Below are 25,508 nucleotides of genomic sequence, written 5' to 3' on the forward strand. Positions count from 1 at the left end.
TCAGGTGATGCCTGGAGCCTGTCCTCCCCTTCCACCCTCCCCTGCGTGCACCAAATAAAATGGCACACTAGAAAATTACACATGCCCCTGTGTATACAGAACTTAACTTGCCTGTCTCTGGAGAGAAGGAATTCAGGCTAAAGTAAGAGCTCTTTGGAGACATCGACTAGGAGGAAGATTGGAAGACTTAAATCTTTGGCACAGGGCAATGTACTTGATGACTATCATAATATTATAAATCAGCAGTTTCAAAATTATGCATCTGGAACTCTGTTAGCCTTTAAGTCACTTTAGCAAAATGTATGTAACTTTCAATTGAGAGCAGGTAAAACTAGTAAGCAGCAAAACATATAAATTGTGGTGGTGTTTGTTTTCTGTTTGTGTTGGGGTTTTTTTGTTTGTTTGTTTTTTAATTTTTAAAACATCTGTCAAATCTGAAATTACAAACTGGTGTGTAAAGAAAACAATTGCTGGATACAATTACTAATCTTGGATTATTAAAACTTCAAAACTGGAACTTCAGTTCTTTGTATGCAGAGAAAGAAATCTTGCCTTATGTGTCATCCTGCTGAGAAGTTAAATGCAGTGGTATATATAATTTGGGCTATTTTTGTAGGTCATTTGGTGGAGCAAATAGGGCACATCAGTAAAGATTATGTCAGTATTTTATGTTTTGATAATCTTTACTGAGGGTGCGGTTGAAGAAATTTGGAAAAGAGCAGTGATGTTATTAGCATCTTTATTCTTACTTCCTGTTTTTCCTTTCTGGAAAAATACAAAGTGCAGTGCTTCAGATTCAGAAATTAGTTAATTTGATGTTTGTCTGTAGTCAGAAAACAGTTTTGTACAGGTAATGTTTTTTGGTGGTACAACAGAGATACTAAGGCAGGCTTTCTTTAAGAGTGTTAGAAATGAGAAAATTCAGTAACTTCATCTCTTTATTACCTTCAGCTGTATAATTCAAAATGGGTTCATATTAATAAAAACTTTCCTACAGGAAATAATTCAGGCATGAAGGAACAGTTTCATATGAAACTGGATAGCTTCATAATTTATAAATGAAATAATAAACTGAATTACAGGGTTATGTGCTAATCTTGTGCTTGAGCCATTTGAGGTAAAATATTTACCCATGTCTGGAGGGCTTTTTTAATATAATGAAGGAATTTGTTAGTATGAATTTATGAATTTATCTCTTCAATTGTTTGCTTTTTGTTATCCACTTGTGTTTTTACTTTAGGAAATGTAGTCTGTTGTGTATTATAACTTAACTAATGGTTTATGTAACACTGCTCCTATGATAATTTAAATGTTAACATAGTGTGCACTGACCTTCATGTTAATAGAGAACTTGTTACAATATTCGGAGGCTATTCCTTTTATTCTTTGAATGGTGGTTTGGAACTCAGTAATAATATTTTATACTATAAAACTGACTTCATGCAAAAAAAGTCAATTTACTATTTTAAAGGATTATGACTTGTTAATTTTGTTTTTATATACTATAGGATATGTTTTGGAGTTGCAGACAAAGTATCTTTGCTGAAATGAAGAAGAAATTTTCACAGGTAGACAGATGATATCAACTTTATAAAATGATAACCAAGATACATAGTAACAGCATGATGCTGTAGCTTTTGTTTATTTCTTAACATGAGCATGAGCTATTGAATTTTTTTTGTGCATGTTCTTGCATACAAAGATTTTGTATGTATTAAATGCAGTCTTAACAGTAGAAGCTTCAAACTGAGTATGTGTTTGTATGCTTTTACACTGGTGTGTGTGGTTTTAGCCCTCTAGCTTTTTGTTTAAAAAAAAAAAAAGGAATTGTGTAGCTGTCATAATATATCAGATTATATAATGATTAAAATGAAGTTTCGCATTTACTTTGTGGACTCAGTTTGATAACAGCCTGTCAAAATAGTTTAGAGGCCTGTTGCTGGCCAGTATTCCCTTTTATACTATTTTTGTAGTAAAGTAGCCACAAACAAGATGTTTGCATTGTTGTCTAATAGTTCAGATGGTATACGTGAATGCTTGCCATGAATAGGGTTGGACTGAGGTTATTTTTGCTTTATCTATTTACCGTGAACAACTTGAAGCAGTGACAGCGTGAATGATGGCTTACTACCCTTTGCTATACTAACCCTGAGTTAAACCAGTTTAGTCTGTCAGAATTACATCTGTGAACAAGGAAGAGAGGATTTGTCTAACATGGAACATCCAGCAACCCAACCAGCAAATCTTCTGTAATCTTCTATAGTTTGTTTGCTTAATGTTATTTCCATCCATCAGATACTGTGTGTCTAATTATTTTTCACTAACAACTCCAATATAAGTCACAACTGATCCACAATCAAAGGTAGTGGAGAAGGTGTGAGTAGGAGGAGTTGATTTTACAGGTGTCTTCTGCAGAGAGGAGGGGAGCTAAGGTGTTGGTTTTGTAAAGGCAGTAGGACAACAAGGAATTGAGTCTTCAGTGGAGAACTTCTATTCCTGACATGCTTATATACAGTAGCAGATCAAGTTGTAGGATCAGTACAGAATTACTGTGGGAATCATTAAATCTGAGGTAACTTACATTTTCCTAGGTGAAGCTGTATGAATAGTAGCAAATGCCTCTTAACCTCTCTGCACTGTTCTACAGAGGAAGGTTGGCTTCCACCCAGAGCAAGCCTCTACCATTGCTGGGGAATCTGGGTCCTAAGTGTAGGTTGATCTTATGAGTTTGTTGGGGTTTAGCTGCTGCTCATCTTCTCCAAGAAAAATCAAGAAAGTAGACCACTGAACGAGCTTCATCTAATCTTTTGTAACCACACAGTGAAAGAGACAAATTGTGTGCTTGTTTAGCCAAAAAAAAAAAGAAGCTGTGCTGGGAAATTTAAAGGAAAGAACACAGGAGAAGTAATCAACTGGTGAAATTCAATTTTCGTCTATTCAGGTACAGCTCTGTGTGTCTGTGGGTGCTGTGGATGAAAGTGAGGATATAATGTCAAAATTAATTTGACCTCTAAATTGTGTTTTCCTCTTAATGTGTGGTTAATATTTCAGGAATAGTTTTGTCTGTTTTCATGGAAAGTAGTTCATAAACCTAAAATTCTCCAGTAAAGATTAAATGTATGAAGATGAAGTGTTGCAGTTTTGCTGGAAATGGTGCCTTGAATCTTTTTGAGCATGCAGTTAATGAAGATTTCCACACAGGACTTTAGATTTGATAAACTTAGAGAAATTGGACTTTAAAGTCTTAAGAAAAATCACAGTCTAAAGCAAACTAACATAATACGGGTTGGGGTGCGGAGGGAGGTTTATTTGCCCTTCTGACAACTTTTTTTTCTGATGATAGGAGTAGATGCTGCAGTCAGCTAACATTTTATTTTATAGTTGCGTGAAGACTGTCAGCTGATCTTGAAGTTTTGCAAAATGAAGGGATGCAGCATCAGCTAAAATGTTTCTGTTCCTTTTTAAAAGATTTGGTCACGTAAGAACTCTCATAAGGGCCTATGCCACTTTGGTGGTCATCTGTGTTCTGAGGCTGGTTGTGTAGCAATATAAGGGATGCTGAAGTTGTTTAGATCTTCTTAGTAGTTCTCTAGAAGATGCTTATGACATGGCTGACAGTTTTAGTGTTAACGCAGTTCTTGCTATTTATTAATGGGTTTTATCCACTGAAAATTGTGATAGCACTGCATGTATCTTTTTGCCTTTTTAAATGATGTACCCTTTAGCCATGGACTGAGATGTGGGTGCTCTGACATGCGTTACTAATGCTTTCTGTGTTTTACAAGTTGAAAAGGCTGAGTCCTTGGGCACTAATTATTCCTTTTACTGACCTGATGCTTTTTTGTGTGACCTGTATATAAATACCAGTTATTCCTTATTGTTCTACAACTTTGGATAACTGAGAGAATTCATTGTGCTTAGATCTTTGACTTCCTGGGTTTTCAGTGTTGGAAAGTGTTGGGAAAACGCCATTTTCCTGGCTTACCTGGGTCTGCAAAATTTTATCGCTATTCCATTGCCACTTTCATTCAAGATAATTACTTTTCTGATTTCAGATTTATTGAAGTTGCTGTTTAAAATCTCTTTGTCTAGTAGCCATTTGGCAATGTTAATTTTCTTACTCTGTTCAGGCAGAAGAATTTCTCATGCAGCAGTGGATTTAGTGGAAGAAAGTTGGTAGGTTCGTTGTGAAACTTTTTGTTTAATGGTCAGCTTCCAAGATTATTTGGAAGCTTGCAGATCTTCTGGGTTGCATTCCTAAAAATCACAAAAGGTATACTTCTACCTCAGCAGGATTTATGATCGTGTCAAAACAAAATATGAGTTTGAAGTGATGATTTTAAAGTCTGTTCCTGATTTGAAGCAGTCTTCTATCTGCTTGCTGGCTGAAATTCTGTGCAGAACTTGAGCAGTTTATCTCTCCACACTGTGATCCACCCATACAAATTCCTTCGTGTTCTACAAAATGTGTTTTCCAAAACTGGAAGGTTCTTAATTTTCTTATGCCTGCTTTCAAAAATAAAGTCCAGGTTTAGGATCCTTAGGTTATAAAAGTGTACTACATTTTATTGGTGAAGCCTTGTTTTGACTTTTCAGTTAAGCTCCAAAACGTTGTTAACTTTATTCATGAGTTGTTGCCTGCTGTCATTTCAGGTGGAAAGTGCTGCTGAGGAACCCAGGGTGCTGTGTATAATACAAGATACCACAAATTCCAAGACAGTGAATGAGCGTGTTACCTTGAACCTGCCAGCTTCCACACCACTTAAAAGGCTGTTTGAAGATGTGGCTTCAAAAGTGGGCTACGTGAATGGAACTTTTGATTTAATGTGGGGAAATGGAGATAATGTAACTGATACGGTATGGCAAAAGTGCTTTTCATTTCCTCTTGATAGCAAACATTTAAATCTTCACATTATAGAAAAGTGCTGTCTGTATTGTGTAGTACTCGTTTAATTCCTGTAAAAATTTGTAGTAGGTGCACCAAAGCAGACTGACACCAGTATTTTGATTTGGCTGCATTTTATTTTGTATTATATCTACATTTTAGTCTGAGAATGTGCTCTTGGTACATGTATTTAATAATTAAACAAAAGAAACGATTATGATCATTCAGATGTAATGCTAGTTTTCATTATCAGTATGTATTTTTAATAATAATACCCATGATAATTCATCTCTGTTTCCTGTGGTCTTGTTTGAGAAATGTTTTCTTCTCAACTGGAAGCATGTTGTGTAGTGACTTTCCATGTTTCTTACACCTATTTGAGTTTACTACATACAAAAAAATTATGATTAATATTGCTTCTGTGCTTTATTGTAAATCAGTGTTGGTTTTAATTAATATGATTTCTATAGATGCATCTAGAAAACTTCATAAGATTCCTTAAAAAATAGATGTTATTTTATTTCAGGTCATGTTTATGCTTGCTGAATTTTTTTTTTCCTAAAAAAAAAAAGTATATGCAAGCTGTATAGGACACTAGGTGGTTTGATGTTCTGCAAGAAACTTGTAGACCAGTGTCTCAACTCCTGAATAGGTTAACCAACTTCTAAGGATTAAACTGTACTGTAATACTTAATTTACACTGTTCCTTAAACTGTTCCCAAGTTCTTTCAGTATTAATGATGAGTATGTTTTGTTTATACTGGATAATTATTTATTTTCATTTCATCTTAGTGTATCAGATGCTACTTCAAGCAATGTACTTGGATGGACTCTGTTAATTGTGTATAGATCTGATTTTAAAAAAAAAAAGTGGTGGTTTTGTTTTTTGTTTTTTGTTTTTTTGGTTTTTTTTTAGCAGACTCCAATAGATCAGAACAGTGACAAAACTATTCTCGATGCTGGTTTTGAGCCAGGGAAGAAGAACTTTCTGCATTTGACAGACAGAGATGGTGAGCAGCCTCATACAATGCCGGTAAGTGAAATCTTCACTCAGCTACATAAGCTATAGTGTTGGGGGAGAGAGATGTATGTTCTGTGTATTGCTTTTGTGAGATCAGAAAATGAAATAAAATTGGGCTGTATATTTCATACAATAAGCTTTTTCAGGAACCTTCTCAACAGACTTTTGGATTACTGTTTTACACTTCTAAGTTTCTCCTGAGTAGGACCAATTCCATTAGTAATGATTTGCTGTCGCTTTTTATTCATGCTTGTCAAATATTTATGTAATGTTTTGCTGTGAGTAATTTTCTAAGGTTATATAATTAATCTTTGACATGTTTAGAGATAAGTCTTAACAATATAGGTTTAATCATATACCTAATTCTTTTTCTCTGGGTGTTTGAAAGCAATATTAGGCCACTCTGACAGGATTGTCAGAAATGGCAGTCTTGTATCAACAACAGTTACCTGCTTCCAAATTTAGCTTTAAGGAAAGAAAAAAAAATACATATATATGTAAGAAGAGTTGTCAGTGTTGCTAGAAGTAACTGTTTGCAGTAACAAAATATTTGAAATTTCCTATTTCTCAAATATGTGATGCAGTGAAAGATAAACACAGCTGCAGTTTATTTAAATCAGGGATTGGATAGACCAGTGATACATTAAGATTTATTACTCTGCTCTCATGTCAGCATAATACTGACCTACTTAGCCTTTGTTGTGGACTTAATTACCTGAAAAGTGGAAAAAACCCCCCATGTCTAAATAATTGTGCACAAGATCAGAATTTGAGGGTGATTCTGAAATAATATTTAACTGTAATTCTTGTATCTGAAAAAAATCTCATTCTGTATTTCAGTGCAGAAAACTTGAGACATAGGAGATGCCAAATTGCAAACTTGTTTGTTGTATGTGTTATAGTACTGTATTGGATTATACAGTATTCTAAAGGGCATTTGCTTCCACTAATGCAAGGAACGATTTCTCAAGGGGTCGAGGATTTGGAGGGCAGAATTAAAGTTGCACAAGCAACTGTATATCTGCAATTCTGTAAAATTTGTGTGATGTGCTTCGCACAATTGTTTGTTTGTTGTTTTTTTTTTATATTTAGCCACAAGAGAAAAGTAAACTTGTAGGTACTTCAGTAAAAATTTGTTGTCTAAATTGTGCATAAAATCAGTGTATTCGTGTTTTCAGGAGGAGTCAGGTACAACAGATGACAGTGCGCAAGACAGATTTATAGGCCCTCTTCCAAGAGAAGGCTCTGTTGGCTGTACCAATGACTACGTCAGTCAGAGCTATTCTTATTCATCAGTCCTGAGCAAATCGGAGACAGGTATATTGTTCTCTCTTGTAAAGGCAATGCTAATTTGTAACTATTTTAGCATATTTTCAAATAGCAGTACTTCAAGATTTTCTAAATAAATTGCAATTTATTTTAAAAAAGCCCTCCACATTGCTACTGCATTTTCCATCATGTTTTCTACAATATTCTCTTATCACTTTTGGGAACCAAAGAGCTGTACCCCATCCTTTTCTTACTTGGGACAGTGCAATTCAAACTCTGTCAGGGGCCCCCCTTTTCAGTATTAAACTGCTGCTGTGTCCCTAGTTGAGTAGTCAGGATTGTATTACCAAAAAGGATTCATATCAAGCTGTGTGTTTACTCACAGCTTAATGAGTACTTGATACCCTCTTATAGAGGGGCTGTTGCCAAATCTCTGCAGTTCGTGCATTAACTGCAGTCTTCCTACTGTAGCCCCTGGTTGCAGTTTCTTTGCCTGCACCATGATTCCCCAAGAGGTTCATCCTCCACTGCCTGGTTCCCCACCAGCAAGCCAGAGACTCCCTCTGGAAGGGAAGTGCAGCTCAGCTTTGCAGGCAAGTGCCAGGGCAGATCCCAGGAGGCTGGCTGGGTGCCTTTGCTGTGCAGGGGCAGGAGGAGACAGCAAGTTACAGCTCAGTGATGAGACAAGCTGCTGATACTAAATTTGTTGAGCAGAGACAAAGATGACATATTACATCAATTCAAGCATGCTCAAGACTTTTTTGAGAGATAAAAAAGTTTATCTGCCACATACCTTTCTTCATTTAATATAACTGTGAAAAGATGATCTGTATAGAGTAGAGTAATAAATAAAATACACATTCTAACTCAGTCTCTTCACAGAAGGTGCTTGTGTTTTGCATGGAGTAGCTGCCTTTTCATTACTAGTATGGAACTGAGATTTATTTTTTTTAATACTTACAAAGAGCTTCAGAGTATAAATAGGCATATTTAATTTCTTTATTACACTATGCTTCAGTATATGCTGCTTACTTATCAGCTGTTGTTAATATTGTGTATTTTGGAGAAAATCTTAAAATTACATTAAAAGGAATATAAGTAAATAATTCCCTTTCCAGCTAGTAAAAATCACACTGATTTTTAGTACCTGTTTTAATTGATTATTATGGGAGAAGTTTTTAGAAGATAATGTGTGGGCACTTTAGAGATTTATTATTTTTTTTAATTTATAGTTCTGAAATGATAGTACAAACCAATGCAGATACAAGTTATATTTACATTATAACTCTGATATTTTTAGTTGACATCAGGCAATAAGTAAGCTAGTACACAACTGTTTCTTAACAAATTCTAGTTCTGTAAAATATCTAAATCTACTATTAAAATATTTAAAGTTACCTGTGTCCCCATTGGTGCAGTATTCAGCATTAAATGTTGGTTGTTATTGTGAAACATAATTCATGGTCACTAAAATAGCTTTGGGTCATTCAGGGAAATTATTGCTGTTGTGCAAACTATTACCTTCTATTGCTCTCAGAAATGAGCAATTATAATATTCCGTCAATTTTTATAGTGTAAATAACAATAAATGACAACAGATGGATGCAGTTCATAACAGTTCTGTGATAATGTTTATGTTTCTTGTCAAATGTTTTAACTCTGAAAGTATTTTTCCATTTTTTTCCATTATTTCCATTTCATTATTGTATTTTTAGGTTATGTGGGGCTAGTAAATCAAGCAATGACTTGCTACTTGAACAGCCTTCTACAAACACTTTTCATGACTCCTGAATTTAGAAATGCATTATATAAGTGAGTATATGGAATAAAAACCTGTTCTTGAATTTGTGCTGGTATATATTGGTAGGAGACCCTTTTGAATTTCTCCTGTCAAAATTTCCTTGTTTGGATATTGAAAAGCATATTTGAAGTCAAGCTGCATAGACTTATAAATTATATCTGCTTAAAAGCTTCAGATTTTTAGTAAAATAGTTAGTAAAGTAATATGTTATTGGTTGTGGCATGGGCAAGCTTTTTAAAGAATTTGCTCCATCTCGAAAACATCAAACTTGAAATTAAGTTTTTGATACTAAGTGCAGTTCATGTCTGTATTTGTGCAGTGAATGGCTTCAAAATTATTTTGTGTTGGATTTGTACATTTAAAGAATTGTATTGTTGTTTACTGCAGAAATGGAAAGCAATTTCATTTGACTTTTCCCAAGAAGCAGAGCTTCAGTTAACCTTTCTAATCTTGCAGACCTCTTGAAATGTAATAAATGCTGATTTAAATGCCTTTTTGAGTAATGTTTTCAAAGCATTTTTAATTGTCAATTATCTTGTGTTGTCAATAGATGGGAATTTGAAGAATCTGAAGAGGATCCTGTGACGAGTATCCCCTACCAGCTTCAAAGACTGTTTGTTTTACTGCAGACCAGCAAAAAAAGAGCAATTGAAACAACAGATGTTACACGGAGTTTTGGATGGGATAGTAGTGAGGGTAATAATGGAGCTATTAAGCTTGTGTGATTTGCTTCAGAAGCTGCCTGTTAGGGGTCTAAACTGCTGTCGATAGGGGAAAAATACTGGAATAATTAAAAGTAATTCTTAGAATCCACTTTGTTTCAATGGAAACAAAATAGCCTAAATAAATACTTTGTGGTGTGTGTTTGACTTTCAAAGAAATGTCTGAATTTTAGGCTATTAAAGTAAAAAGCATTATATTTTTGTAATTAAGCTATCATTACAGTTGTTAATTGTTTCTAAAGTAGCTGTTTATGAGAAACTTGCATGTGTTTTGAATCACAAATGTGAAATGCACAAGTTCCACTTAAGTAGAAAATAATACGGATAATTCCATAAAATCAAACACTGTTTTTGTCTTCCTGACATTTGTATAGTGTAATTTTGCCTGATAATCTGCTGATTTTTCCGTGGAGTAATCACATGATGATAAGGAGTTGAAAATTGAGTTTTAGAGAATCAGTGCAAAGTGGGAAATAAGTCAGAACCTGTTTATTTTACAACAGTGCATATTAGCATTTCTGGGGTATTTTTACATATTCTTGCTTATGTATGCAATTCTTGTTTATGCACAAACATTGTCTGCAAGCTGGCTGCTTATTTTTCTAACTTAACTTGAGAGGCAGCTGCTGGTGGAATTGAACACTGGCCCAGTAGTGAATAGTGTAGTAAATAATAGGGACACACTTGAACAAATCAGTAGCTTTCTAGGAAGTATTCTGAGGCTACAGTTAGTATTGGGGCTAATAACATCTCTTGTATTAATTAACATTGATTTTCATTTCCAATAGCATGGCAACAACATGATGTACAGGAGCTTTGCAGAGTCATGTTTGATGCTTTGGAGCAGAAATGGAAGCAAACAGAACAGGTAAGTGTATAAAAACTTTCTTCATTCAGCAGTGTGGTATTGTGGGGTTTTGTTTGGTTTTTTTTTTAGGGACGATTGTGAAAAATGTTAATTGAATTTTAAATACCAGGTTATTGAAAGTTTGCAATAGTTGCCATTTTATTGTTTGATGCAATAGTTAAGCTACTATAATGTACGACTTTAAGAGTGTGCTGCTTATGTTTTTGTCCCCCCAATTAAAAGTGGAATATTCTGAACTCTGGATACTTAGTCTTTATTTGAAGCACAGAAAGTGACTGTAACTCCTGTGATAGCTTCCTTACTGTCAGTATTTAGTAGGCTATGTTGCAGGCTCTTGAAGCTCAAGCCCACTCTTCTAATGTAAGACAAAGTTAGGAATATATTCGTAACACATGCTACATTCTGATAAGCAGCCAACTTGTAGGCCAATTTTCAGATTTGTAAGATCGGCAAGTACTTCTTTATCTGTCAGCATCTACCTCTGGACACACAGGGAAGGACTTGCAGTATCAATCTATTAACAATGTCTGCAAGATCAGGCTTGTTTTTAAAACATAAACTTCAATTTTTGTAGTTTTGTAGTCACTCTTGAGACATGGCCATAAAGTACACTGTGAAGTTTCTATATCGTGGTTTGAGAAGCTCATTTGATATGTGTTTTGTGCAGTGGTGGGGCAGGGGAAAACAAGAAATCAAGAGATGGATGTCCTGCTGGGGAATGGTATTCTGAATGTGAAGCTATGCAATTAAGACTTAATTAAAAAAAAGACATTTTCTTGTAAAACTAAAGAAAGGAAATGTGTTTAAAGTTCTGTTGAATATCTGTTTGTTTCAGGCCGATCTTATAAATCAGCTGTACCAAGGCAAACTGAAGGACTATGTAAGATGTCTAGAATGTGGCTATGAAGGCTGGAGAATCGACACTTACCTGGATATTCCTTTGGTCATCCGGCCATATGGCTCCAACCAGGCATTTGCTAGCGTGGTGTGTACTATTATGCTGACTAATAGTGCATCCATACACACATAGAATACATAATGCGACAGTGGTATAATTTGTTACATGGTAAGTATCATCCTAGATACTCCATCTTGGGGTGTTCGTCTTTGTGCAGTGAACCAGCTAGCAAGTTCTAGAAGATTTTTTTTGGCTTTTTGGTTTATTTTTTGTTTTGTTTTTTTTTCTTTTGCCCTTCAATGAGTCCTACTGGTGCATGTATAAGGGGAGGGGAAATGCAACTTTATTGCCTTAGGGCTGCAGTAATCAATTATTTTCTTCCTGATAAAATCTTCAGCATTTACTTGAGATATTTTTGAGATCACTGAGTTATATTTGGGTTGTTCTCTTTATTGGCACATTGCTAAATATTCATAGCATTGTTGAAAATCTTAGTGAAAGAACGGAACTTTGACTTAAAATTTTTAGTTTAATTGCCATGTTGTTGCTGTGCTTCTTAAAGTTCACTTCTCAAATACCATATGCTTTTAACAAGCAATTTAATGATAGTAAAAAATCCTACTGTACATCAGTGTTCTTGGTCACTTTTGCTCCAGCATTACTGATGTTGGCAAGCGTATGTATTGCTTAGTAAATATGTGGAAGTTTCTTTGTTTTATTTTTTTCCACCCCCCTGAAAAGAAGTGATTACAAACGGTGAAATTCCACTGTTGTGGCTTAAAATACTTGTACTATGGATGAAGTTGTGAGAAAGAATAAGAATAAATCAAACAAGTCTTTCAGTAAAGGTTGTTTTAAACAAACACTGGTTATGTAATTGGCTTACCAGGATTATTTATTATATATATTCCTTTTGTATTTAGTATGCTGGCAATATTTTTTAAGCACCAATAGTCTGTGATTCTTAACAGTAATTCTGTTAAGAGGAGAATTGTTAGAATTAGGTGAAACTGCAGTGTAGGTTCAAAGCACTTCATACTTTAAAGCTTTAAATACCAATCTTGAAGTAGTAAAGATATGAGGGACATGGATCTCACATAAAGGATTCAAGAGTAAAGTCCTTTGAATTCTTTTTAAGATCACATTAAAATATTTTAGAACTATCCAGCTAATTGATGCTGTATTGATACAGGTTGATATTTTATATAGATGGCTTCCCTTTTCACCTTTTAAAAGTAGTTTCTAGAAATATTGCCTAAACCAAAATTTATTTTTGTAATTTTTAATAGAACAAAAAAATCTCATTATTGAATAAAGTAATGAAAACTATTCAGTTCATGTAGTTGTATTCTGCATTTTAACAATGCATTGTACATGTGTCTCAAATTGAAATTTTTTTCTTTGTTAGTAGAGAAGTCTATAGTGGAATGCTAAAAAAAAAGACTTTGTATATTTGTAAAAACACAGAAAGCTTGAACAATTAAGAACTTAAATATCAGATTAATTTCAGTAGTATTTGATATTTCTCCTGTAAATCGGCATTTACTGGGTTTACAACATTGAGGAAAATAGTTTTAAGATTTTTGTTACACAGAGTTACATGGTTGCAATTTGTATTGATGCTTCAATTTTTGAGCTTTTTTAATTCGTATTCTGATTATATTCAGTTGATTCTCCTCCCTGCATTTGTATTATCTATAGCAGATGTAATTTTTAGTTTTGTAGTCTTCAACAGTGGGGAGATATGGAGGATACTTGCTTTTGGAGAAGGGAAAAATCGCCTGTTTCTAAATGGAATTCTCTGAAGGTAGTATCCTCCATTGATCCATAGATGGTGGTGATTTAGTAGGTGTAGGTAAAAGGGTATGAGAGAGAGAGCAAAAACTTCACACATGCGCTAATAGGGCTTATAGAAGGGAATGTAAAACTTTTTAGACCTTGCTAGTCAGCTCCTGAGGGAACTTGCAGCAGGCGACACAACCCAAGATAGGGGATCTAAGGAGGATACTACCTTCAAAGAACTCTAGTTAGAGGTAAGTGATTTTCCATTACTTTCTAATAAGAGAGAATGGATGTATGAGCTTTAAGTAAGGTTAATCTGTAGAATGCCGCATAAAGTGTATTATCCCACTGTTCGACATTGTGTACTACCAAAAAACATAGATACCTAAAATGTTGCATTTACCTATAAATATATATGTATTACTTCTAAATACACGGGAATATTGGAGAACTGGAAGGATAATGTTATGCTTGCTTTATTTCCTAATACGAACTAATTCTGAAATTCTTCAGTATGTTTTTAAGCTTTGCATTTTGAAGTATTTTTTCTGATTCCCCACTCCATCCTCCAAGTTCATGTAATAAGACTACATAGCTGCAAACTCATTAGGGCAGCTCTGGGGCACTGAGATCTTGTCAGTATGTATCTCAAGATAGTTTCTGAAAAACTACTTATGCTATCTGCATTGTTCAAGAATATGGTTTAAAAAAACCTGAATCAGTCTTTTCTGGAGGTCAGTAGAAATATAGATATAAAAATATATAGCTTATTTCAAGGAGGTAAACAGGAGCAGCAATTCACATACTGATTCTTGTAGGTACTGGTATCTTTTGTATAGATGCCTGAATTTAACAGCAGTAGACATAAGCTAAACTTAAAAATTTTGCAAGATGAAGAACAGCTGAGAGAAGAGTGGATGCAATGGGGATCCAGCTGGAATGCTGAAATTATGTTACTTAGAAAACAGTGGAAATTGCTTTGTAATACCAAAAGGCTAGTAATAATACAAGTATTCCGGAGATGTAGCACATACAGTTCTGTTTTGTTAAGTGTTGTTAGTTTCCACCATCTTTTGTATGTTAGTTTTTCTCTTGAGGGTGTAAGTACGCATACAAGTAGACCACTTTTGGGCAGAAATTAATTTGGACTTCTGTGTGAACTTATTTTGTGGTGTCATTGCCAAACTAAAACTGTTGAAGGCAGTTAGAATATGGATGATTTGATATTTACTTTTTTTAAGCTACATTGGTAACAACAAAGTCTTGTATTTTTAGTTGAGCATATTATTTGGACATGGGAAAACTAGATGAGCTCTGAAAATCTGAGATGGCATTTAGTTTCTAGTTTTCTCCAAGAACAGTTTTGCCTTTTGCTATTTATTGTGTAACTTTTCATAAAGGTTTTACTACTCCTGCTCACAGGTTTTGCAAATTTACACATTTACAAATGCTTGCAGTAAGATACCTGTCAAACTACTGACTATATCATAATGCATTTTTGTGAAGAGTGTGTCCGAAGTGCCTATCTTTTGCCAGACAATAATTAGTTTGAACTGTTTGTTATGGCATTTTAGTATGCTAAGTGTTATAAAACTCATAATCAGAATATTGAAAACTGGGTATTCTCAGAACTTGGCTGGACAAGGCCCTGAACAATGTGCTTTAAGTTGGACCTGCTTTGAGCGGGGAGTTAGGATCAGATGATCTCCAGAAGTCTCAGCCTATATTGTTCTTTTGGTTCTGTGAACTATAAAAAAAAGTTGAAATAGCCTTTGTCATACTAATCTATTGCTTAGTCATATACAGTATATTTTGAAGTGTGTGTTGGGAATGTTGGAAATGCATGGTAGCTCTAAGGCTACATAATAGTTACCTCTTTGAAGATAACTTCAAAGGTAACATTTATTCTAAAAGTAGAGTTGCACAAAAATGGGAGATGTCATGTGATAGGTTGCGCAGCGTAGAAGCTTTGTCACTGGTTTTGCTGAGTAAACTGTCAGAGTAGAAAATGGTGAACTGCATTAGAATAGGAATTGTATTAAGAAACGCCCTATCAGCAGAATTAACTTTGGTGTAAAGATTATATAGGAGGAAACTGCAGGAGACACAAATGAGTAACCCTGAGAAACAGCGATGTTCCTTATACAAGGATTGAAAAATACATGGAAATTCATATAGCTCAAAAATACTGGAGTTTTCAAGAGTTTTAATCAGGTTTTTCAAAGCATAGCTTGCTATGTGTGGTAAGCAGTGAAACTGCAAGAGTATTGTAATAATACTTCATTCAGTTTTGGGGGGTCTGAAGGATCATTACTTTTTTCCATATGTAAAAACTTGTAGCATGTTTCCTTGTTAAATTGCACATCATGTGAGTCTATGTAAGCATTACATAACCATTTATGTCCCATCATTCATATATTCCCATTCATTCATATTCGTGTTGATGCATGAATTGCAAGTTTTTTCGTACACTTGAAATATATTTTTATTGTCATAACTGGCATTTGATTCATAAGAGTTCATTATGAATGAATGGTCATTATGTGATGTTTTCTACACTTCATGTTTTCTGTGGTTATTAACTTTTTTCTTTCATTTAAATAGTTCTGAATATTAATTCCTTAACTAGTTCACAGAATAGTGAAAATGGAGTAATCCATTTCTTCCCCTTTCTAAGCAGGGTTATAACTTGCTTAGTCTTCTTTCTTACATTTTAGAATAAGATTCCTCACATTTCAGTGCATAATCATACTAAACATTAGCTATTTGTTGACCTTGAGTAAAAAGCAACTCAGCCTCTGCAGCATTTAGGAAGTATATGTAGACAGCAGTTCAATTCAGACTCTAAAATGTTTTCACATGTCTAGAAAGTATCTCTGCCTAAGAGCTGTGATTTCAGGGCTGTTCAAAGGCTTTTCTGGCTGGATCCAAAAATGGTAAAGTGAGATGACTGCCTTCAATGTACAGTTGTTCATTGAGTTTGGCACATTTTTCGTTTGTGAGTAGTTGTCACCCTGAATACAGTCCTTTTTCAAAAGTCCTTACTCCTACAACAGCAACAGAGCTGTTTTAAAACATTTGTTGTATTATTGTTCTTGCTGCTTCCCTGAGTTCTCAGAAAGAAAGAAGGGAGAAGGGAAGAATTGGAGGCTTTTTGAAGAATTTGGCGTATCCTTGATTTCCTCCCAAAGTGTGACTTATCAAACAATATGATGTAGATAATAATCTTAAGTTCTGTGCCAGCCATGTTAAAATTGATGAGTTTACTCTGCCCAGTTAAGCCCCTTCTTACTTATTCAGACTTCAGGGAACAGCTACAGTCCTTTGTAAGAGATAATGATTTTTAAAAACATTGTTTCTGTTGATCATCTTTGCTTTCAACTGAATGTCTAAATATGCAAGTTGTATTTGTTTTCACCTCCATAGGTGAACAGAGAACTAAGGGGTTCCACTTGGAGTTTAGAAACCCAGAGCCTATTGGCTTCCAAGCTGACTGGGTTAAAGGTTTTAACTTTTAAAATCTCTGGGTAAAATTCTTCACTGAACCCATCTCAATATTCTTAGTCAATTTTGTTTGAACAAGTTTGTTCTCAAGTATATAGAACTTATATGCAACATCGTTGTTGCAAATTATATTAGGGGGAGGACAGTTTGGTTGTATTTTGAATACTGTTTGCTGTAGAGGGGAGCAAAGTAGGAATCATTAAACTCCTGGATTTAAGCATTAGTGACAGAACTTTTAGGCAGCTGTCAGAGGACAAAAGTGCAGTTATTGGTCAGTTGCCTCATAAGGTTTACGCTAGGAAGCTAGTTCTGTCTTCGTAGAAGATGGCCATATCTGATTCTCACTCCTTTGGGAGTGAAGCTCAAATACTCTCCCTCGGTCCTTTCCCCACCTTTCACTTAGAAATAATATCTTCAAATGTAGTTTTCCACGTCCCTTTGTAGAATGGGACTAAGGTGGTCTTCAGGCAGGGCGCTGAGGAACTGAGTAACATTTTTTGCTGCCACCTCCCTCCCACCCCCCCATAATTATTGGATGGTAGCTGTTGGGAAAAACTCCTCTTGAAATGCAGAACAATCATCTCAAAATTCTGGGAGAACAGGGCCAAAGCAGGGTTAGAAAATAAGCTCGTTTTCACAGCAGTTGACTCAACAGACATGACTAAATGTGGTGTGCAAGCTAACAGGAGTCAATGTCATTTTATTTCATATGTTTATTAAAACAAAGACAATTTGGATTCATCAAATACTGAATGAAATATAGTTAGCAGTAATTGTGGTTTGACTATTTAACCTTGGGCTGAGTGGAGAGGTTGGTTTCTCTTCATATTTTCCTGACTGTGTCTGTATCAAAGTTTGTCAATCAAATTTGGGGTGTATTTTTAATTGAAATAGTTGTATGCGTTTGCAGTCTCATTGTAAATTTATCATTCTGATTTATACCTACATAGTAAACATTCTTTAAAAATCAGGTACCATCTTTTTATTATTAGGAAGAAGCACTGCATGCTTTCATTCAGCCTGAGATTCTTGATGGCCCCAATCAGTATTTTTGTGAACGATGTAAGAAGAAATGTGATGCAAGGAAGGTAAAGACTGTCCAAATCACTTGCGAAAATTGCTTTTGGTAAATCCTGACAATGGTAGCATAATCTTGTCTTTGCTTCATTTAGGGTCTGCGGTTCTTGCATTTTCCGTATCTGCTGACATTACAGCTGAAGAGATTTGACTTTGATTATACCACTATGCACAGAATTAAACTCAATGATCGTATGACTTTTCCTGAGGAGTTAGACATGAGTGTCTTCATTGATGTTGAAGATGAGGTAAGGTGTTTGGTTTCAGAGAAAAGTCTTCAAGAAAGTTAAAGTTTCTCAATTAAAATGTCAGTCTAATAAACCCATTTTAACAACATTATTCATCTACATAAATGTTCTTTAACCATGGCAATGTTTTAATTTGAACTTTTAAAATCTGTCCATGTGGATTTTTGCTATACTGAAAAGGAAGCATATTCTCTCATCACTATAGGGTTTCCATGCTTCTGTAAAAAAGCTGTTCCTAATTTCTTCTATCTTCACATGAGTGATTTAAAAGCAGAACTCTCAGGGCTTCTACATATACTGCAAATCTGAAATAAAACCTTTTTTTTCGACTTGTGTCTGAATCTGTTTTGATCACAAGAGGTGATGTAAAGTTTTGAAACTCTGGACACTGAAGTTAGTCCAGAAAACATTAATGATTAATTCCTTTCCTCTGACTCACAATGTTGTGTATGCTGTAGAAATTAGATTTTTAAAATTTTGTTTTTCACTTCCATCTGGCTTTTAACTCTTCTGGTTTTGGCCAAAATTCATGTTGTGCAGTTACATTCGCTGAAAAGCATTTAATGTGCCTTCTGCATTAAAGACTAAATTTATTCCTCTAATTTCATTCCTGAAAACATTATGTCACTTTGCTAGTTCATAGTGGCATAAGAGAAGTACTGCGCTGATGTGCATATGGAGAGGCTTTTCTGACTCTATACAAACCTTTGTTTTATGAAGTGTGCCATTTAAGCAATTTGATACCTCTCAAAGTGTTACTGGGGGGGCTGAATGAGAATGAAGATTGATCTGGGAGAACAGAACTTGAGACAAAATTAGCAACTATCAGAAAATCAAAAAAATTATCCAGAGGAAAGAGGATCAGGTAAGAGATGGATATACTGACCTGTACTAAACGAACTGTATTCATAGTGTTGTTGACATCAAGCTTTTAAGCTAATAGAGCACTGACCAGTCTTACTATAATACCTTGACTCTGTCCAATGAGTTGAAATGGAAAAAAAATCTTTGACTGTGGATGAAAATATTTCCAGTCAAATCGGTTCTGATTAACAGGCCCATGTTACAATAGGATTTGTTACCTGATATTAGACTTACAAGATATTTAATTGAATGGAATAGGCTAGTAACAGATATAATCCTGTCAAGTATGAAACCAGGTAATTGCCACTCAGTTGCACACGAGATGAGAAAATATTGATCTAAGACGTGAACTGAAGACAGTTACTAACAGAAACATGTCTGTTCTCAATGCTGAATTGCAGAGGTCTCTAGGTTTTTGAGGAGTTTCATTGTTTTGCAGATTGGAATTTTTTAATTTCACAACCGTATTGTCATTTCTTGTTCCGTGTAACTTTAAATGTTGTATAATATTAGTATGTATGTGTTTTATTTTTAAGAAGTCTCCTCAGACTGAGAGTTGCACTGATAGTGGAGCTGAAAATGAAGGCAGTTGTCACAGTGATCAGATGAGCAATGATTTTTCTAATGACGATGGAGTTGATGAAGGAATCTGCCTTGAAAGCAATAGTGCAGCAGAAAGACTTTCTAAAGCTGGCAGTGAAAAGGTACGTTTAAAAAAAAGGTTGTACTGGGTCCGATTGAGATGGAGTTAATATTCTTCATAGTAGCCTGTATGGTGCTCTGTTTTGGATTTGAGACTAGAACAGTGTTGATAGCACACCAGTGTGTTAACTCTTGCTGAATAGTGTTGCACAGTACCAAGGCTTTCTCTGTTTCTCATTCTGCCCCTGTAATGAGTAGGGCTAGGGGTGGGCAAGAGACTGGAAGGAGTACGTAGCTGGAATGGCTGGCCTGAGTTGACCAGAGGGATATTCTGTACTATATTTGTTGCTGTGTGATGTTACGCTCAGCAGTAAAAACTGGGGGCTTTCTAAAGTAGTTGTTGCTCAGAGACTGGGTGGGCATTGGTCTGCTGGTTGGGAGGTGGTAAGTAATGCCTTTGCATCATTGCATCTTTTTTTTTTTTTTCTTCTTATTTCCTTCTCTTATTAAACTGTCATTATCTCCAACCACAAGTTTTTCTCACTTTTGCTCTTCTGATTCTCTCCACCATCCCACTCAAGGGGAGGAATGAGTGACTGGCTGGGTGGGTGCTTAGTTGCTGGCCAGAGTCAACCCACCACAAATATAAACGATAAAAATATAATTAATGCTGATATTGGGTGTGAGGGAGTAGGAGTGTATGGTTTTATTCAAATTCCAAAAACTGATATTACAGCAAAGGAAAGCATGCAACTGATTTTGAAGGTCACCTGAGAATAAAGGTTTTCCCAGCTTGTCAGACTAAGAATTCCCAGGTAACTTGTTTTGGCAGCAGACCATCAGATTGAAGACTGCTTTGTCTTGTGAGCAGTCGATTTTTTTTGAGGCCAATTGTCAAAGGCCTACCAGCTTTGGCTGCAAAAGCGTCTTGCAGCTTAGTAGGATAAGATTATAAAGTTTTGATCAGTCTCTGCCATCTGTTTCTTGTCCTTATAAAAATGGCCATATAGATGAGGCCATGGGTCTAAATGTTAAATATTCATTTGGTCATCTTGAGTTAATATAAAGGAATTGAGCAGCCAGTCAGTCTAGGATAGCAGTCATCCTTCTGTGGGACATAAAGATTAGCACAGATCTTCGAGAAACCTGAGTTTTCTTGCCAATACAAAATTCATCAAAACTCCTCTGAGTTTTATGGTAATGTCTACAGTATGTACTTCATGTGTCGTTATTCAGTGAGCTCACCTGAAGTTTGGCCAATAGGTTTTATTCAGACTTGTTAGGAAGCTGTTTGGCTGCAACTGTTACTTCCATAAATATTTAAAGGCTGACTTGCATTTTAATGTGTGCATCTGTCCCTGTTTACATTTATGTTAAACCATTTGAGAGGGTTTTCTGATAAATGTTCTAAACACTGTCAATCTTAGCTGGAAAAAAAGAAAGCAATTAATAGATAGTCACTTGACTGGAATAGGGACAGACTATTGTAATGTATCTGTAATGCAAATGTCATGTCCTAGTATTGACAGTAGCTTTGCCCAATTAACACATACTACTTGTTCTAGGCAAACTAGCTGTCAAGCCATGCTGTTAGCTTTTTGGTTTGGATATCTTAATAATGGATGCAGTAGTCCATGCTAAGAATTTACAGAGCATTTCCTCTATACAATCTAAAAAAAATTTAATTCTTGTAACACCTATGTGAGTCAGTGTTGTTCAGTCTTATTTTTTTTTTAATGTATACACAACACTGAATGGATGTCCTTAGTACCATTTATTTCCATCCTTTTAGTTATGAATAGAAAGGTTTATGACAGCAAACTTGGAGTGGTGTGAGAGAAATTAATGTAGAGTGCTGATAAGCGTTGAATGGCGTGTTGCTGGTTTGCAATATACATGAAGGGGCAAAAAGCAATCTTCAAGAATACAGAGAAGGGTGATAGCAAATAAGCCTAAACTTTGTAGCTACAGGCAAGTTAGTCATTACTTTTGTTTCTTGTGTGGAGATATGTTTCATATATATCTAGCTAAGAATTCACAAATTCAGAGCTTTTACAGAAAAGAAGTAACAGTAATGCATTAAGCCAGTTCAAAAATGTTTCCATGATTATTTTTTTCTTGTTTAGTCTTTTCTCTTTCTCTCTTCCCACCAACGAAAGGGGAGACTCCTCTTTACTTCCATTATTACATACTGTTGTATAATGTTTAGCATATCAGACCTCTAATTTTGTTCAGTGTCTGTTGCAGTGATGCGCTTCTGTTATACCAATCCGTTTTGTAATGTACAACTATTTATATATTTGGATTTGTGTAATTGTTTTAAAAATTTTTTTAAATGATCATTTGGTTACCTTTACTTCATATGTATCACACCTTTTTCTTCTTTCCCCAGAGTTCTTTACTGTATGAGCTCTTTTCTGTTATGGTTCATTCTGGAAGTGCTGCTGGTGGCCATTATTATGCCTGTATAAAATCTTTTAGTGATGACCAGTGGTACAGCTTTAACGATCAGCATGTTAGCAAGGTAAAAATGGTATTTTTATTTATCTTGTGTACTCATAGATGAACCAATAAGTTTCTATTTTGCATGTCGTTTTTCACTGACGTATAATGAAGCTGATTTTATGTGCAGGTGTCTCAAGCATTTACTTTGTTTCATCTTCTCATCCTAATGTCCTGCCATATACATGTTTCACTCATTAGCTTACCTGATTTCTAGGGAGGGTGGTTTATTTACTTCTGTATGGGGTTTTGAGCATTGCAGGGGAAGAGTGTTTCTTCTTGATGGTGAAGGGGGAGTGGTTCATAAAGAAGCCTTTATTCATGTACAGACCAGGCTGGATTTAGAATTTTGCCTTCTATACACGTGAAGAATATTTCTTGCTTAGAGAAATGTATTTGTAGATCCATTACAACCCAGATTGTGCTGTTAAACCTGTTCTGCTGATGCATTTCAGGTGTTACATGTATTCATAAACATTACTGCAATCAAGAACCTGGATAGTGTTTTTCTAAGAAATTCCTACTTCTAAAAAAGAAGAGGCAGATCACTTTGAAATAGGTTTTTTTGCAGTCAGCAGATAAGCAGAAATATTTTTAAAAAATTAGAAGTATTAATATTGCATGTTAACTATGTAATGCCATTTTTCCTAATGAGAATAAATGCATCTTGATTAGTGCAAGTTTCTCAAATAATCATTAAATTAATTTTCTGTTAGATAACTCAGGAAGATATTAAGAAAACATATGGTGGATCTTCTGGAAGCAGAGGCTATTATTCCAGTGCTTTTGCTAGGTTAGTAGTACCGTAATATTACTTTTCTTTCTGGTGGTGTTTTAGTGTAATCAGATGAATGGCCAAGATATATGTGCTTAACGTGTTAGCTTAAAAGTAATAGTAGATGCTTCAAATAGTTGTAAGAACTATGCTAACTGCTGTTTCGGATCATTAAAATAACATGATATTTGTTTTTGAAAATTCTTCTTGGTGTATTGCTAAGATATGTATGATAGCTCCTTACTGGGGGAAAAAAACAAACAAACAACTTTTGAAGTAATTATTGTCCTCGTATCTGAGAAATTCAGATAACTATTCTTTTCTCTACAGCTCCACAAATGCATACATGCTGATATACAGACTGAAGGATCCCACAAGAAATGCAAGTAAGTATGTTTTCCAGTTCTTCACTAGTAAGATTGTGTTGTGGAATAAGGAGATGTTTTACGTGTGATGAGTACTAATTTTTGTGAGGATGTTGGTATTGGTATTTTTAGGGTAAACTAAAGTAACTTTTATATAGGAAGCCTTTTTTTATGGCTTTTTGTTACTCTTTTTATAGTAAACCTTTATGGATCATTAGGAGGTCATCACAAAATAAATTTTCTGATTTTTTTTTTTTTTTTTTTTAGTATTTTATATACCATAGAAATGACAAACACATATACTGAGTGACACTGAATAAGCTATAATGTAATGCTATATAGTGTCACGATTGATAGTGGAATAAAAATTATGTTCTTAAAAATGAGTATGTAAGAACTTCATAATGACAAAGTTTTACACTTTATAACCAGCCCTTATTGTTTGTGTTTCAGTTAAGAGGTGAGAAAATATAGTATAAGTTACATAGTCAGAAACAAATCTTGGATTTCACTGTCTTTTATTCCCCTCATCTCTGATTAGTTCACTAGGGCTTAGAGGATGCCTGGCCCCATGTAATAGCTGACAGGTCGATTAATCTTTGAAATATGGTACAGTGGAAAATGAAGATTCTATTTGGATTCAAAACAGGAATGTCTGGTTGGAGTCTTCATTCAACTATTGGCTAATTTCATAGGGTCTTAGTCTTTCATATTACTAATAAGTGTAAACTACCAGGATTTCTCTTGTAGATATTTTTAATACTCTATTATTTGCTTGAAAACACTTAATGTTTCTCATTTAAAATCTGAGCACATCTAAATGATGCAGTAGTAAATGAAATTTTGATAAATAGAACTTTTTTTAACTAATACCAAAATAGAAGGAAGCATGTTAGTTTGCTATTTTCCCCTTTTTTTTAATCCCTTGTTAGAATCACAGCTGTAGAAAGAGAGCAAGAGCAGCAGTGGCTAGCCACACTTGCTCTCACTAGCAGTAAGTGCCTGGAAGAATCAAGTATTTTTGTTAATACTCTAACTGGTTGAATTGAGCCAAAGATTAATTTGCTTGCAACATCAAAGCTGTATTTATTTTTTCTTAAAGGAAGAATTCAGTAGTCTGCACTTACAAAGGGTAATTTGTCAGTCTGTAGCCTGGCTGAAGTTAGGCTGATAAATAATGCAGACTGTTCTAAGTTTTGGGGGTGTATATAGTTCAATTGTCAGAACAGTCAATGAATAATTTTTCCTAATAGCTTAAGCAGATGAGAAGCCACAAAAACTTTCAAAGGCAGTTAAAAAACTTCTAATATCTCTGCATTCCTACTTTTTTTTTCTTCTTTTCCATTAAATGCTCAAGAGGAAGAGGTTGGGTGGCCTAAAGAATAGATTCAAGTTCTCAAGAATCTTAAAATCATCCTTTGTAGGGAGAATATTTTGATAGCTGGATTTATTTTGTTTTTAATTGGTGAACTGAAATTATGTATTACTTAAGAGTAGAATCTTACAACTGAAACCTTTGGCACCTCACATTGTGTAGCTGCTTTTGGGGCCTACTCATTCTTTTTGAAGAACATGCAAGCGTAGAAAAGACTTGTATACTTGAGAAAGTTTGTAACACACCAACTTGTAATGTGTCCAGTGGAGGAGGGAATAAAATACCTTTGAAAATAACATTTTGTTTATCTTATTCTGCTGCTGTAAATATTTTGGAGGGAATTGAATAGTTGTCTGCTTCCTTTAACTGCTGCTTTTGGGGTAAAATTTTGAATTCCACCATGAGAAACTGAGGATGACTATTAGCAAGAATAAGGAAAGAAATGAGCAGTGCAAGGATGAGTAAAACAAGCTTTAATGTTTTTTGGAATGCAAACTAAAAAAAATCTAAGCTTATACTAAATTTTATTTAAAAAAAAAACCACAAGAAAACAATACTAAAATTAATAAAAGTAGATTTGCAACTATTTCTATATCAATATATTCTAAAAAGTGTTTTATGATACTTGGAGCAAATTTGTCATCTCATGTCAACATCCTAATAAACACAAACCACCTTTATTTTTAGCAGCAATCTGTTTCATTATACACAGAGTGCTTTCAGACATGTTACTATTTTCTACTTTTCTACTTCTTTCTACTTCTTTCTTTTACTTTTCTACTCTTTTCTCGATACAGTTGAACAATGGTATTTTCTTTGAGGAAATAGGGAGGGAGGGGAAAAACTAAGTATCTCACAAAATTAGTTTTGCTGGCTTCTCTTTGTTTCTGAGAATTCATGATACAGGGGA

The 25,508-nt window shown here is 34.8% G+C and overlaps 1 protein-coding gene across 5 annotated transcripts in view; it reads left to right on the plus strand.

Moving 5' to 3' along the window:
• The window catches only part of USP47 (ubiquitin specific peptidase 47), a 57,248-nt gene that overhangs the window by 12,641 nt on the left and 19,099 nt on the right, over window positions 1–25,508 (plus strand). Inside the window, exons 2-15 of one of the 5 annotated variants that reach the window (XM_075048099.1) lie at window positions 1,509–1,568; window positions 4,654–4,857; window positions 5,802–5,918; window positions 7,085–7,223; window positions 8,891–8,987; window positions 9,527–9,672; window positions 10,487–10,566; window positions 11,402–11,551; window positions 17,743–17,838; window positions 17,923–18,075; window positions 19,479–19,643; window positions 21,974–22,105; window positions 22,800–22,876; window positions 23,189–23,244. In XM_075048099.1, coding sequence (XP_074904200.1) covers window positions 1,509–1,568; window positions 4,654–4,857; window positions 5,802–5,918; window positions 7,085–7,223; window positions 8,891–8,987; window positions 9,527–9,672; window positions 10,487–10,566; window positions 11,402–11,551; window positions 17,743–17,838; window positions 17,923–18,075; window positions 19,479–19,643; window positions 21,974–22,105; window positions 22,800–22,876; window positions 23,189–23,244 — 1,672 coding nt within the window. Of the gene's footprint in view, window positions 1–1,508; window positions 1,569–4,653; window positions 4,858–5,801; window positions 5,919–7,084; window positions 7,224–8,890; window positions 8,988–9,526; window positions 9,673–10,486; window positions 10,567–11,401; window positions 11,552–17,742; window positions 17,839–17,922; window positions 18,076–19,475; window positions 19,644–21,973; window positions 22,106–22,799; window positions 22,877–23,188; window positions 23,245–25,508 lie in introns of all 5 variants that reach the window. The other 4 variants (XM_075048097.1, XM_075048098.1, XM_075048100.1 and 1 more) reach the window with 4 other exon arrangements.

This window comes from Buteo buteo, chromosome 16, assembly GCF_964188355.1.
Source record: "Buteo buteo chromosome 16, bButBut1.hap1.1, whole genome shotgun sequence".
Lineage (NCBI taxonomy): Eukaryota > Metazoa > Chordata > Aves > Accipitriformes > Accipitridae > Buteo > Buteo buteo.